This window comes from Sprattus sprattus, assembly GCF_963457725.1.
Source record: "Sprattus sprattus genome assembly, chromosome: 1".
NCBI lineage: Eukaryota > Metazoa > Chordata > Actinopteri > Clupeiformes > Clupeidae > Sprattus > Sprattus sprattus.
The window spans coordinates 19,720,494-19,733,846 of record NC_137920.1 but is presented as its reverse complement, the minus strand read 5'-3'; the positions used below and the strand labels follow the sequence as shown (position 1 = coordinate 19,733,846).

The window sequence follows — 13,353 nt, the reverse complement described above, 5'->3', positions numbered from 1 at the left end:
AGCTTAGAAATACCCTAACCCAAGATGTGTGTGTATGTGTGTGTGTTTGTGTATGTGTGTGAGCGAGAAAGAGGAGAAGAGAAAATACAGATATGCTAACCTTACTAACTTTTAGAAGAAGTGTTAGTTAAATCTATTATTTTGTCTCCTCATGTAACCAGACCACAGACACACAGACCAGTGTCTCCAGTGACCAGCTGTGTGTCTATGAAGAGTGACCGCTCCATGCCAGAAACGTTTCCCAATTTCAGTAGTGGATCACCACAGTTTCATCCAAAGTGAGTTGTCAGCTTGCATACCTTACATTTTTACATTTTACAAATATAGATATGTGATGCATTGCACAGTGATGCATTTTTTGGACGCATGTGTGTGTTTGTATGTTTTAAGAGAAGGAGTGAGTATGCAGATATGCTAACTTTACTTACAATTAGGAAGAATTTAAGGCTAATGGTAAATTAATATTTGACCCCGTGTGTGTGTGTGGAAGTGCATGTGAGTCTGTAAATATTGTGAACACTAAGATTTGCAGTGTTGCTTTGTGCTTCTGAATGGGTCCATGTGGTTGTTTGTGTGCAGACCTATCAGCTGCAGTGATCGGAGGATTGTTCTGACCCAGGATCAGTCCAGGTGTGGAGTGTGTGAGCAGCTACTGAGGGACCCAGTCATCACCACCTGTGGTCACAGTTTCTGCAGGCAGTGCATCAGCAGCTACTGGAGCCAGTCTGGTCCATCAGGAGACTACAGCTGTCCCCAGTGCAGAAAGAGATCCAGAGCACAACCCTTTCGAACCCCTGGCATAACCATGACACAACCTCTGATATACCCACATACAACCATGACACAACCTCCTGTATATCCCCCTACAGCCATGACACAATCTTCTCTCTACCAACACAGCGAAGTGGCACAGCTTCCTCTAAAGCCATCTACAACCATGGCACAATTTCCTCCATATCTACACTCAGACTTGGGGCAGAACCCTCTATACCCACACTCACACATGGCACAGATTTCTCCACAGACTCCTTTGGATGAGCACATAGTCATGGAAGGAAGCAAACAACTCCAAACTGAGCATGTTCCTAGCAAAAGGGCCAAACTAACAGGTGAGTCTTAAAGTCTTTCTTTCAGAACTGCTTCCAAGAGGTGGGTTCCTGCACAAATAGAAACACCATTAAGTCAAGAAACAAAATGATATTGACATTTTGAAGCTAATTGTTCAGTGTTACACTACTTGACATGTGGGTTACAAAGACAATAACAAATTAGTATGTTGCTGATCTGTTTTGCATGTTTGTTTGTTTGTTTGTTTGTTTTAATGCCAAACAGATGACGTCCTGAACAGAGCACTGATGAATCATAAAGCCAGTATGAAGAGGAGGTTTGAGAGCATTTCTGAAGGTGTCATAAGATCAGAGACTCAAACACTCCTGAACAAGATCTACACAGAGCTCTACATCACAGAGGGAGAGAGTGAAGGGGTGAATAACGAACATGAAGTTTGGCAGGTAGAGTCAGCATCAAGATCACAAACTACAGAAGACACAGCAATCCATTGCAATGACATCTTCAAGCCCTTACTTGGACAGCAGAGATCCATCAGAACTGTCATGACCAAAGGCATTGCTGGCATTGGAAAAACCGTCTCAGTGCAGAAGTTCATCCTTGACTGGGCAGAGGAGAAAGCTAACCAGGATGTAGATTTCATGTTTGTACTTCCGTTCCGTGAGCTGAATTTGGTCATACATGATCAGTACAGTCTTCACAGGCTCCTGCTGGACTTCCACCCTGAGCTTAGGGAGCTTCAGGATGGTGAATACAAAGAATGCCATATTGTGTTCATCTTTGATGGTCTGGATGAGAGTCGACTTCCGCTGAATTTCCAAGAGAACCAGAAGTTGTCTGATGTGACACAAACATCATCAGTGGATGTGTTGATGACGGGCCTCATTCAGGGAACTCTGCTTCCCTCTGCTCTCATCTGGATAACATCCCGACCAGCAGCAGCCAGCCAGATCCCTTCCCAGTGCATCAATCAGGTGACAGAAGTACGAGGGTTCAGTGATCCACAAAAGGAAGAGTACTTCTGGAAAAGGGTCAGTGACCAGAAACAAGCCAACAGAATCATCTCACACATTAAGGCATCCAGGAGCCTCCACATCATGTGTCACATGCCAGTCTTCTGTTGGATCTCAGCCACTGTCCTTCAAAAGATACTGGAAGATGATGATGGGAAGGAAGCCCCCAAAACTCTGACTGAGATGTTTATACACTTTCTGCTCATCCAGACCACCAGGAAAAAACAGAAGTATCAAGAGGAAAATGATATAGAGAGACAGAGGCTTCTGGAATCACACAAAGATGTCATACTGAAACTGGCAGAGCTGGCCTTCAAGCATCTGGAGAATGGCAATCTCATGTTCTATGAGGAAGAACTGAAAGAGTGTGGTATTGATGTGAGTGAAGCCTCAGTGTACTCTGGCATGTGCACTGAGATCTTCAGGGAGGAATGTGTGTTTCAGCACAAGAAGGTCTACTGCTTTGTGCATCTGAGCATCCAGGAGTTTCTTGCTGCACTTCATGTGTTTGCCTCCTACTTGAGTAAAAACATGAAGGCCCTGACACCATTTCTCAAAGGGAAGTCCAGGTTTTTGCCAGATGTGCCTCTACATGAGCTGCTAAAGAATGCTGTGAACAAAGCTTTGGAGAGCAAAAATGGCCACCTTGATTTGTTCGTCCGCTTCCTTCATGGCATTTCTCTGGAGTCAAATCAGAGACTTATGGTGGGTTTCCTGACACACACATACAGAAGCCCAGAAAGTGAGAAGAAGACTATCCGTAACCTGAAGGTGATGCAAAGGCCAAATATATCCCCTGAGAGGTGCATCAATCTGTTCCACTGCCTGGTCGAAATGCACGACTCTTCTGTTCATGATGAAATCAAGGCTTTCCTGCAGGCAGAGAAGGGTTCAGTGAAACAGCTCTCACTGGCTCACTGCTCAGCCTTGGCTCATGTGCTTTTGATGTCTGGGGAGGTGCTGGATGAGTTTGATCTGAAGAAATACAAAACCTCTCCAGAAGGTCGCAGGAGGCTGGTCCCAGCTGTGCGATGCTGCAGAAAGGCTCTGTGAGTTAAGTTCTGCATTAACCTTCACACTGAATCCAGACTTGTTGTCATAGAAATACTGACAGTATGTTAAGAGGTGTTTGTACAGGTAAAATTGTACTATAGGTTTAAAGGTCCATTGTGTGATTTTGTTCGAAAGAAACTAAGCTTTGTTTACATTTCCATGTTCTCACCAGCTGTTATGACTGTCTTTGAGAGCAGTTGAATGTCATTTTTATTCCCTACCTGATGACATTTTTCTAAAGTCTTTTTTACATTGTTTGCTACAATAGTTGAATCATTTTGATTTATTTTTTACCTGATGAAATGTGTTTATGTATTTTTCACATTGTTTGAGAAATACGTTCTGCTCCTCCATATAGCATGCATGGTGAAGGAAGCACTCATAGATTTATATATTTTTTTCTTCTTTTGTCTCTCTGACAGACTTGCTGGCTGCAGACTAACAGAGAAGTCCTGTGAGATTGTGGCCTCAGCTCTGCAGTCTACAAACTCCCCCTTAAGACAGCTGGACCTCAGTCAGAATGACCCGCATGAGTCATGGGAAAAGCTGCTCTCTGCTCTACAGAGTCCAAACTGCAAACTGGAGAAACTGAGGTCAGTATTATTGTAGACTGTGTTAACCAGGCAATAGCAACATCAATGTTTGACTCTAGGCAGAATTGCTCTCTGTTTTCACAATTTGTCTAAGTCATTAAAACTGTTCACAAAGGCATTATCTACATCATCACATTGTGTGTGTGTGTCTGTGTGTGTGTGTGTGTGTGTGTGTGTGTGTGTGTGTGTGTGTGTGTGTGAATATATATATATAAAGCATTGAATCCACACTGAACTGAAGACACAAAAATACTTTTTTGAAGGAGTGGTAAACTAACAGTTTTCCTACAAGATAGTGGCCATCACAGTGACAGAGCAAATTTAGCAAGACATATTTAAAAAGGAAGCAGTCAAGCTGTAATGCTACAAAGTTTGTAAATTCGAAACATCATGTCCTATCAAGTCGTGGTCCCACACTTTGCACAGGCCACTGGGTTGGATGCTGAGAAGCTGGTTGATTATACCTCTTATTACACAATCAGCAGCAATGAGGCGAATCAAGGGAGAGAAAATGGCTTAACATAAAGATTAACCAGCTTCTCTAATTAATCAGGGAACAATTTATCAGTTGAAAGGGGAGGAGTATACATCACAGAGCCTTGATCACATTGGCCACCCTGCACCCAGACTCACATTAAAAATGTATTCCGATACAAATACTGATTACCTGTTAAATATTGTGTTCAGCAACCTAATCCAAGTATCACAATATTAAAGTAATGTATCTTGATTACTTTCCATTACTTTTGGATTACCTCAATGCCAAATGTGCAAATGAAGACAACAGACTTGTTGTCATAGGAATGCTTTTGTTAAGAGGTGTTACTATAGGTAGCATGGTACTATAGGTTTAAAAGTCCATTGTGTGATTTTTTTCCTTACTAAACTAAGCTTTGTTTAGATTAGCATGTTCTCATCAGTTCAATCTGACTGTATTTGAGAGCAGTTAAACATCATTTTCATACCCTACCTGATTAAATGTTTCACATCTTTTTCATATTGGACCTCATTCTCGAACATTTTCTTAAGTGTCTTCTTAAATATCTTGTTATGAACTTTGAAAGACCAACCTAATACACCTGGAAATGTGTTCTTATACCGTTCTTAAAGTGTTCTAAGCGTTTCACTGATCCTTAAATTGATGACGAGTTCCCATACGCCCTGCCAGCTCCTTATAAGCGCATGCAACTATAGAGGCATGTGCAGAACACACAGAATCCACAGGCAGCGTGAAAGCAACTTGAGACAGATCAAAATCATGTTAAAACGGAAAACACAGGTTTGTAATGCCGTGCAGTGCATTTTAAAATACTTCTCTCACATGGTCAGTGTGGGTTTTGCTTGAACTTTACTGGAGCGACTTTCAGCATGTAAACATCATATGCCTAGTGCATTCTGGGAAATGTAGTTCACTTCATCTGCACAAACACACGGTCTAGTAAACACAGACCTAACTTCACCGCTGCAGAGGTGGAGGTACTGTTGCAGAATGTAGAAGTGTCCATTCTATTCCACTATGGCTATATCCACACGATGGAGTTTAGTGCTTATTTATTTATTTATTTATTTATTCATTCACTGCCATTTGAAGTATTTGTGTAGTGCTATTATTTATTTAAGGACATTACAATGCCTCAGTCTCGGAATCATGACTTTAAATGTGAAATGTAATGGTTAATGTATTTATTTTTTGTATTTATTATTATAATAATTATTTAATTCCAAGGATGTCTGTAGAATTGATGTCAACGCAATCACCAATGATTTCTCACAAATTCAGCCCTTAAAGACATGGGTGCACTCCAATCTGGACGATTTACAACTGCTATTTAGCGTTCTTAAATTATGTAAATAACACATCCCAGATGAGAGAACTTCCATGAATGCCAGAATTGTCCCGGGAACTTTGCAAGAAATGTCTTTTTAACTTTTTCTTAACTGCGTTCGACAATGAGGTCCCTTGTTTGCTTCAGTATTTACATACAACCTGAGAAATAAGTAAACAGTTCTGCTCGTCCATATGACATGGATGGGGAGGAAGGCACTCACAGTTTATATATGTTTTTCTTCTCTTGTGTCTATGACAGACTTGCTGACTGTAAACTATCAGAGAGGTCATATGAGATTGTGGCCTCAGCTCTGCAGTCTGCAAACTCCCCCTTAACAGAGCTGGACCTCGGTCACAGTGACCTTCAGCAGTCAGGCGAAATGCTGCTCTCTGCTCTACAGAGTCCAAACTGCAAACTGGAAAAACTGAGGTCAGTAATATTGTAGACCGTGTTAACAGACACATACTGTTAACCAGGCAATAGTTACATCAATGTTTTACTCTAGGCAAAATTTGCTAATTGATTTCACAGTCTGTTTCACAATTTTGTTTTTGCAGACTTGCTGGCTGTAAACTGACTGGACGGTTTTTGTCCTTGACTCTTCAGGGGGCAAACCCCCACCTGAAAGAGCTGGACATCAGTGGTGGCGAGCTTCAGGACTGTGAAGGAGAACTGTTCCATAAACCTCTGAATCAAGCCTGTCAAATCAGGTCTGTGTATTAAGAGAAGAGCTGTTGGACAGAGAGCCCATGTCTTCACGCATATCATTCTTTACTTAGTATTTCAAATTTGGAAATTGAAGAGGTGTAGAGGACATGTTTCTTACAGTCGCTTCCTCCCACTGTGTTGACTCATCTCCTTTAGACTCAAGGACAGCTCCTGTGCGTCAGTCTTGCAGTTTTGTGTTTCTCAACTGAGTGTCTTGGACATGAGTGGCTGTGATCTGCAAACATCATTAGAGAAGCTGTTCTCTAGTCTTGGAAACCCAAACTGCACACTGAAAACACTGAGGCAAGTAATATTTTAGTTTTTAGAGAAACATCATTAAGTTGTATTACTGTGTGATCCAGTCTTACATCCAGTGTGTAACTCGAAAAAACAACAGCAAAGTTGTACATTTGCCATCACATTAGTTATATCAAATGTGTCTTTAAAGTTTCAGATATATTTTGGTTTAACCATACACAAGTTACTGATTAGGGTCAAACACAATGGACACATTTCATGTGTACCTTCCTTATATTGAAGTGTATTGGATTCAAAACACAATTTTCCATTCATTTCATCCAGTGCAGTATTTAATCAACTACATTGTTTTGACATCATCAGACTCTCACTGTCATCATCTCTATTTACTTTCTCATGTGAGTTACATTTTTTAACGCTGTCTTTTAGACTCAAAGGCTGTAAACTCACACATGAGTCCTGTAAGGTTGTGGCCCCATTTCTGCAGTCAGCAAACCCCCTGATAGAACTTGACCTGTGCAACAATGACCTGAGAGATTCTGGAGTTCAGCTCCTTTCTGAAGGACTGTCTAGTCCTCACTGTAAACTGCAGACAATAAGGTTGGTCTTAAACTATCATGATTCCTTATAACATGAACAATATCAGCATAGTTCTGTATCCTATATCACCACTTAAGCATTCAAATGGGAAAAAAACAGTGAAGCTGTATTGAGTTTATAGTGTGTGTTTTTTTCAGGTATGTGAATGGCAGGATAACAGAAGTGTACTGTTCTTAAAAATGTTTTCATTTGAATTGCTTAAACAATGAATTTACTTCATATAATTTTGTACTTTTCCCAGTTGTAATGCAAACATTAAACATCATCATTTCAGCTGCTGTGTTGCTGTGCTTGATTGTCAGCTCAATGGTCATCTGTAGGAGTCTGGATGCTTCTTGACAATTAGCATTTTCAAATAATAGAACATCAGGGATCTACAGTTAGATGACGCTGAAGAGATGCTAAAAGTCTAGTGTAAAAGTACTTACGTATGTGAACATGGTTGAGAGTTTGCTCTTTCATAAGCTTCCCCCTGTGGCTCTGGAATGTTGACAGTGTAGGGGTTGACTTGCTGACTTCCTAAGGTGTAATTACTGGGACTGTTGGCCAGTGATAATGTTTTTCTTGTTTATATTTCATATAATGAAGCTCCAATACGGCATTGAGTATGTGCTCTGACTACCATGCCAACAAGCCTGGCTTTTTTTGATAAGCCAAAATCTAAGCTATTGTCCAGTAGTAAGACAGAAGGGATGGGGTTATTAATATACTCAATCATTGCAAGTGCTATCATGAATCAGAAGCTAATGTAAAATGATCCAGACTGTATCCTGCAGGATTACTGTGCTTGATATTCAAGATAACTATGTTTCGTCAAAACTCTCTTTCTCTCTTTCTCTCTCTCTCTCTCTCTCTCTCTGTATGTGTCTGAAATTGTGTGTGTTCCCTCTCAGGCTCTCTGATTGTCATATCTCAGATGACGGTTATGTTTGTCTGGCTCTTGCTCTGATGGCAAACCCCTTCTGTGTGAAAGAGCTGGATGTGAGCAACAATAATCCTGGAGAATCGGCAAAGAACCTGTTATTTGCTACACTGAAGGATCCTCACTTTAAAATTGAGGAACTTCGGTATGTTCTCTAAAGTTTTCTTCACTTTAAAATGACTAATTGAAGATAGATTTGCAGGCTGAAGATGTAATGAAATTTCCTGAAAGAACAGAAGAAAATGTTTCCCCACACAGAATCATACTATTAAACTTTTCTATATGATTAGCAGATACTGCACAGAAAATTAAATATGCAGGGAGGGGACCTAGGAATAACTACACTTTTGTTATTTTTGTGCTCTGTGAAATTTAGGTGATCTATAGTGTTCTGACCATGATATTGTCTTTCGGACTAGCTGGTTAAAGACTCAGTGATCAATCCTGTGAGATTGTGGCCTGTGCTCTGCAGTCACCAAACTGCCTGCTGCTGTCCTGAGTATGATCTGTTGAATGATCTGAGAGATTCTGGAGTTGTCTGTGTCATTCTGAACTTTCGAACCATGCTGTTTTTAGTCATGCTACCATGTTCAACTCTCTGTCTCTTTACCTCTCACTCTATGCAGACTTGCTGACTGTAAGCTAACAGAGGAATCCTATAAGGCTGTAGCCTCTGCTCTGCAGTCATTGGTTTCCCTGAGAGAACTGGACCTAACAAACAATGACCTGAAGGATTCTGATATTCAGCTTCTATCTGCAGGAATGAGTAGCCCTCACTGTAAACTACAGATATTAAGGTTGGTGTTTGACTTTATTTGTAGTGTGTAGTATTGCTCCTGATTGGAGATTTTGATGCATGTGCTATATAAGTGTGCTGTCCATGCACTGTCCACACTTCTGTCTGTACAAAACCATTTGCATTTTGGAGAAAGTGACAGAACACTCCTGACACCTATCAATGTCTCCTGGTACACTAAGTAGTTGTAAGGGTGTAATTAAGTTTTAACACAGATTCTCCAATGCTTGTGTGTACATGGTCAGTAAATGGATCGAGAGTGTATTTTCAAAGTAAAAGAATCAAAGTGATATTTCTTCAGTTGATAATTATAATTATTTTGCCCCATATTATTGCTATACCAGTCAGTGTAGGTCAGAATTGTTGTGGACTTGCATACCACACTTTTGCACTTGTATAATCTCTGCCTAAGAGCCAGACAGAAAACATGTATTCAGTTTTCATGATGTGTTTTCATTCATTACTGTAAGAACATTTATAATGTTTAAATAGAACTGATACAAAGTGTCCCATTTTTATTGTTGGTTGTAAAAGTCTGTTAATCTGTTTCAAATAAATACAAATATCTCAGACAAAGATGCTCCCCTAGGTGGCCAAGATATGTTAGTAATTTTATACCACAGGAGTGGAGGCCTCAGTCAGGCAACGGTAGAAAAATCAGAAACACTGATGCGCATCAGGGGAGAGAGACCATGGCTTCACATGAAGATTCACCAGTTTCTCTAACTAGACAGGGAACAAACATGACTTTTTAAGTATTTTATCAGTTGAAAGGGGAGTATACTGTAAATCACAGAGCTCTGATCACATGGGTCACCCTGCATCCAGACTCAGGAGTTAGAGCGACCCTGTGACCTCTAAGCAGGGTTGGGAGGGTTATTTTAAACATGTAATCCAATACTGTTAGAGTTCGGGCAGCGAATTAAATGTTGACGGCCTCTGGTGGCCAAAGGACAAAAGAACAAACTTATTTGTGTCCACATGTGTCGTTGTTGTGATTGTGTGCCCTCACGTGTTTCCTATTGTGTGTCCTCACCTGTTATGCATTTAGTGATTGCCACTTCCCTTAATTAGCCAGGACATAAATACCTGGCTAGTCTCTGTGACCCTGATCAGGTTGTTTCTTGTACAGAATGAAAGTAATACTCTCAAGCACTTTGTTAAAGCAGGCTCTAGCTAGTCTCCTGTTTCAGGGTTCTCAAGCACTTTGGTGCCCTAGTTTTAGCTAGTCTGCTGATACAGGTATGTGCATCGGTGCGGTTCTCAAGGCGCTTTCAGTTGTGTGGGGCCTTTTGAAGCCTGCCTATTGTAGCTACTGTTCAGAAGCCTGAAAGTAACACGTTTGTTTATTATTTCGTTTATGGCCTTGTTGCCCTGTTCCTGATCCTCTGTAATTTGGTCTTAAACCTATATGGACGTATTCTCTGCGCTTTTGGAATATCACCTGTGTTTTTGGAATACCTTCCATATGTTGAAATACCGCTATTTGGAAGTAACCCTGTTTAAACAATAAAGAAATCAAGTCTGAACAACATCCTTCAAATGGGTCCTCACTAGCACACTGGGTTAAGCGCTGGTTCCCCAGATCCAGCAACTCGGGTTCAATCACAGAGAAAAGCCTGAACAATACTATTAGCAGAAAGGCCAATTGGAAATAATGAATACAAGATATTGTAAAAGAAACACAAAAGTAAAGACCCCATAGGACTCAGTTACTGCAAACCTCAGATACGCACAACACTGGCATTATAATACAGGCGTTAACAAAACACATAATAAAATATCAGTGCACAAATAGGCTCACACACAGCTAGCTACAACACCATTAAGGGAGGCTAAATTACTCCACACAGGCGCTCGTCTCATTAGGCCTAGGATTTTTTTTTTTTTGTGTTTTCTGTTTCCCAACCGACCCTAAAAAAAACTGCCAACCCTACACTTTTTTGGGGGGTGGGCCGCTGGCAAGGGACATAAATTACACCAGGACCTAATTAATCGGGCATTCTAAATCTGCGCTGTCGCTTTAAATAGTGCAGAAAGACGATGGAGAATGGTTTAATTTTAATACGTGTGCAGTGGAAAGTATTGCGTGAGTGTTTGGTGAACTGTGAGTTTGAGTGATGCCTAATCGCGGCTGCAACAGCATGGCGCCGTCCTGTGAGGCTGTGAGAAGGATCACTTGTGGAATACAACATGGAAGAACATTTAAATCGTTGAGCTAACCTGCAGCATTACCAGCGCCCAACCAAAGCAGAGCACTTCTGCAAAGACTCCTTTATTCACGCACACGCCCCAAACACAAGACTGTTCTAACTGAGAAGGGTGATTTCTTCCGTAGGGAATTCAGACATTATATCTAGCTGTCAAAAGGCTAATTTGTATAGTTGTGCGTGTGAAGATGACGACTATGAAATATTGTATGTATGAAACATGTTTAAGAGTGAAGGAATTTGTCTGTTTAGATAATTGATTTAAAGTATTGGTTAGCTCCTGGGAGGAGGAGTTGGGGTGAATATAACCTGCATTTAGATAATGGCAGGCAGTCTAGCTTTGGCCTTTTTTTGATGTGTCAATGTTCAATAACATCAGAAACGTGTGTATTTGGTGTACATTGCTACAGATAAGAAAATGTTTTATTTCGGTGTCAAGCATTTGTTTAAAGTTCACTGTGAACACAATACTGCCCCGAGCTGCTACCTTGACGTGGTGGGGCGGCTTGCTTGCTTCAAGGACCCTGTGAGCTATATCGGTGGGACCTTTTGAAGCCTGCCTATTGTAGCTACTGTTCAGAAGCCTGAAAGTAACACGTTTGTTTATTATTTAGTTTATGGCCTTTTTGCCCTGTTCCTGATCCTCTGTAATTTGGTCTTAAACCTATATGGACGTATTCTCTGCGCTTTTGGAATATCACCTGTGTTTTTGGAATACCTTCCATGTGTTGAAATACCGCTATTTGGAAGTAACCCTGTTTAAACAATAAAGAAATCAAGTAGTAACAACATCCTTCAAATGGGTCCTCACTAGCACACTGGGCTAAGCGCTGGTTCCCCAGATCCAGCAACTCGGGTTCAATCACAGAGAAAAGCCTGACGGATACAATTACTGATTGCCAGTTAAAAATGTTATTCAGTAACCTAATCCAAGTATCACAATATTAAAGTAATTTAACTTGATTACTTTCCATTACTTTTGGATTACCTCAATGCCAAATGTGCAAATGAAGACAACAGAAAAGTCATCAATAAGATGAAGTCAACAGCACAATGTAACCTTGAAAAAAAAAAATAGGTAGCCAAGTTTTAAGAATTTAACCTGCCCTCTGATCAGTGTTTTTTTCAGGAAAATCTGCTTTTCATTATGCCTATTCAGCCTCCAGACCTACAATAAAAATGCACAACACCTTTGTTTATAAAGCATAGGCATGTGTTAGATTAGTTTGCTGAACATGAAATGTTTCAGTTCATTTTGCTCCTTATTTGATGGTTAAAATGTCAATGTCTGTGTGATTCTAAACTTTTGAACAGTATTGTTTTTAGTTATGCTACCATGCCATGTTATACTCACTGGCTCTATACCTCTCACTCTACGCAGACTTGCTCACTGTAAGCTAACAGAGGAATCCTGTAAGGCTGTAGCCTCGGCTCTGCAGTCATCGGTCACCCTGACAGAACTGGACCTCACAAATAGTGAAATTAAGGATTCTGGTTTTCAGCTTCTCTCTGCAGGACTAAGTAGCCCTCACTGTAAACTACAGACATTAAGGTTGGTGTTTGACTTTCATTGTAGTATCTAGTATCACTCCTGATTGGAGCTTTTGATGCATGTGCTAGATAAGTTTGCTGCACATGAACTGTTCACACATTTGGTGTAGATCAGGGGTGGGCAAACTTTTTGACTCGAGGGCCACATTGGGTTCTAAAATTTGACAGAGGGCCCGGGCCAGGAACAGATGGATGGAGTGTTTGTGTGAACTAATATAAATGACGTGTAAAAATCATCATTCGAAAGGATTTGGCCTAACGTGACTGATCAAACATCTGAGGCCTGCGCCCAAACAAAAATTGTAAATAATAAATAATAATAATAATAGTTTTTTTTTTACCTCACTGCGCCCAAACCAAAATTGTAAATAATAAATAATAATAATTTTAAAAAATATATGTTTTTACCTCATCTTTATTATTTACATTAACAGCCACGCAGGCTGTTTGTAGGAGATTTGGCTCCTACCTTGCTGCAGCAGCACATCATCTCTTTCAGTTTCAGTGGGAACAGTGTTGTTGATCTCCCAGTTTTGCCAGTGCATCCAAGTCTGGAGTTATTTTGGTTGTGGCAATTCTCAGGTTAGAGCTGAGGTGCTGATCCGTTAACCTCGATCTGTGACGGGATTTGTTGGCGTTCATGACGCTGAATGTCTGCTCACACACATAAGTCGAGCTAAACAAAGTCAGCATCTTCTGGGCAGCCCTCCGGAGGTTTGGAAATGTGGCTTTGTTAAGTGAAGCATAAAAGT

At 40.6% G+C, this 13,353-nt stretch overlaps 1 protein-coding gene across 1 annotated transcript in view; it reads left to right on the top strand.

Moving 5' to 3' along the window:
• Nucleotides 1–805: 805 nt before the first annotated feature.
• The window catches only part of LOC308374290 (NACHT, LRR and PYD domains-containing protein 3-like), a gene marked incomplete at both ends in the record, with an annotated part of 50,501 nt that continues 37,953 nt past the window's right edge, over nucleotides 806–13,353 (top strand). The window contains 3 exons of the mRNA XM_080850028.1: nucleotides 806–1,109; nucleotides 1,333–3,130; nucleotides 3,557–3,727. Of these exons, the coding sequence (XP_080706154.1) occupies nucleotides 806–1,109; nucleotides 1,333–3,130; nucleotides 3,557–3,727 (2,273 nt within the window). The remainder of the gene's footprint in view (nucleotides 1,110–1,332; nucleotides 3,131–3,556; nucleotides 3,728–13,353) is intronic.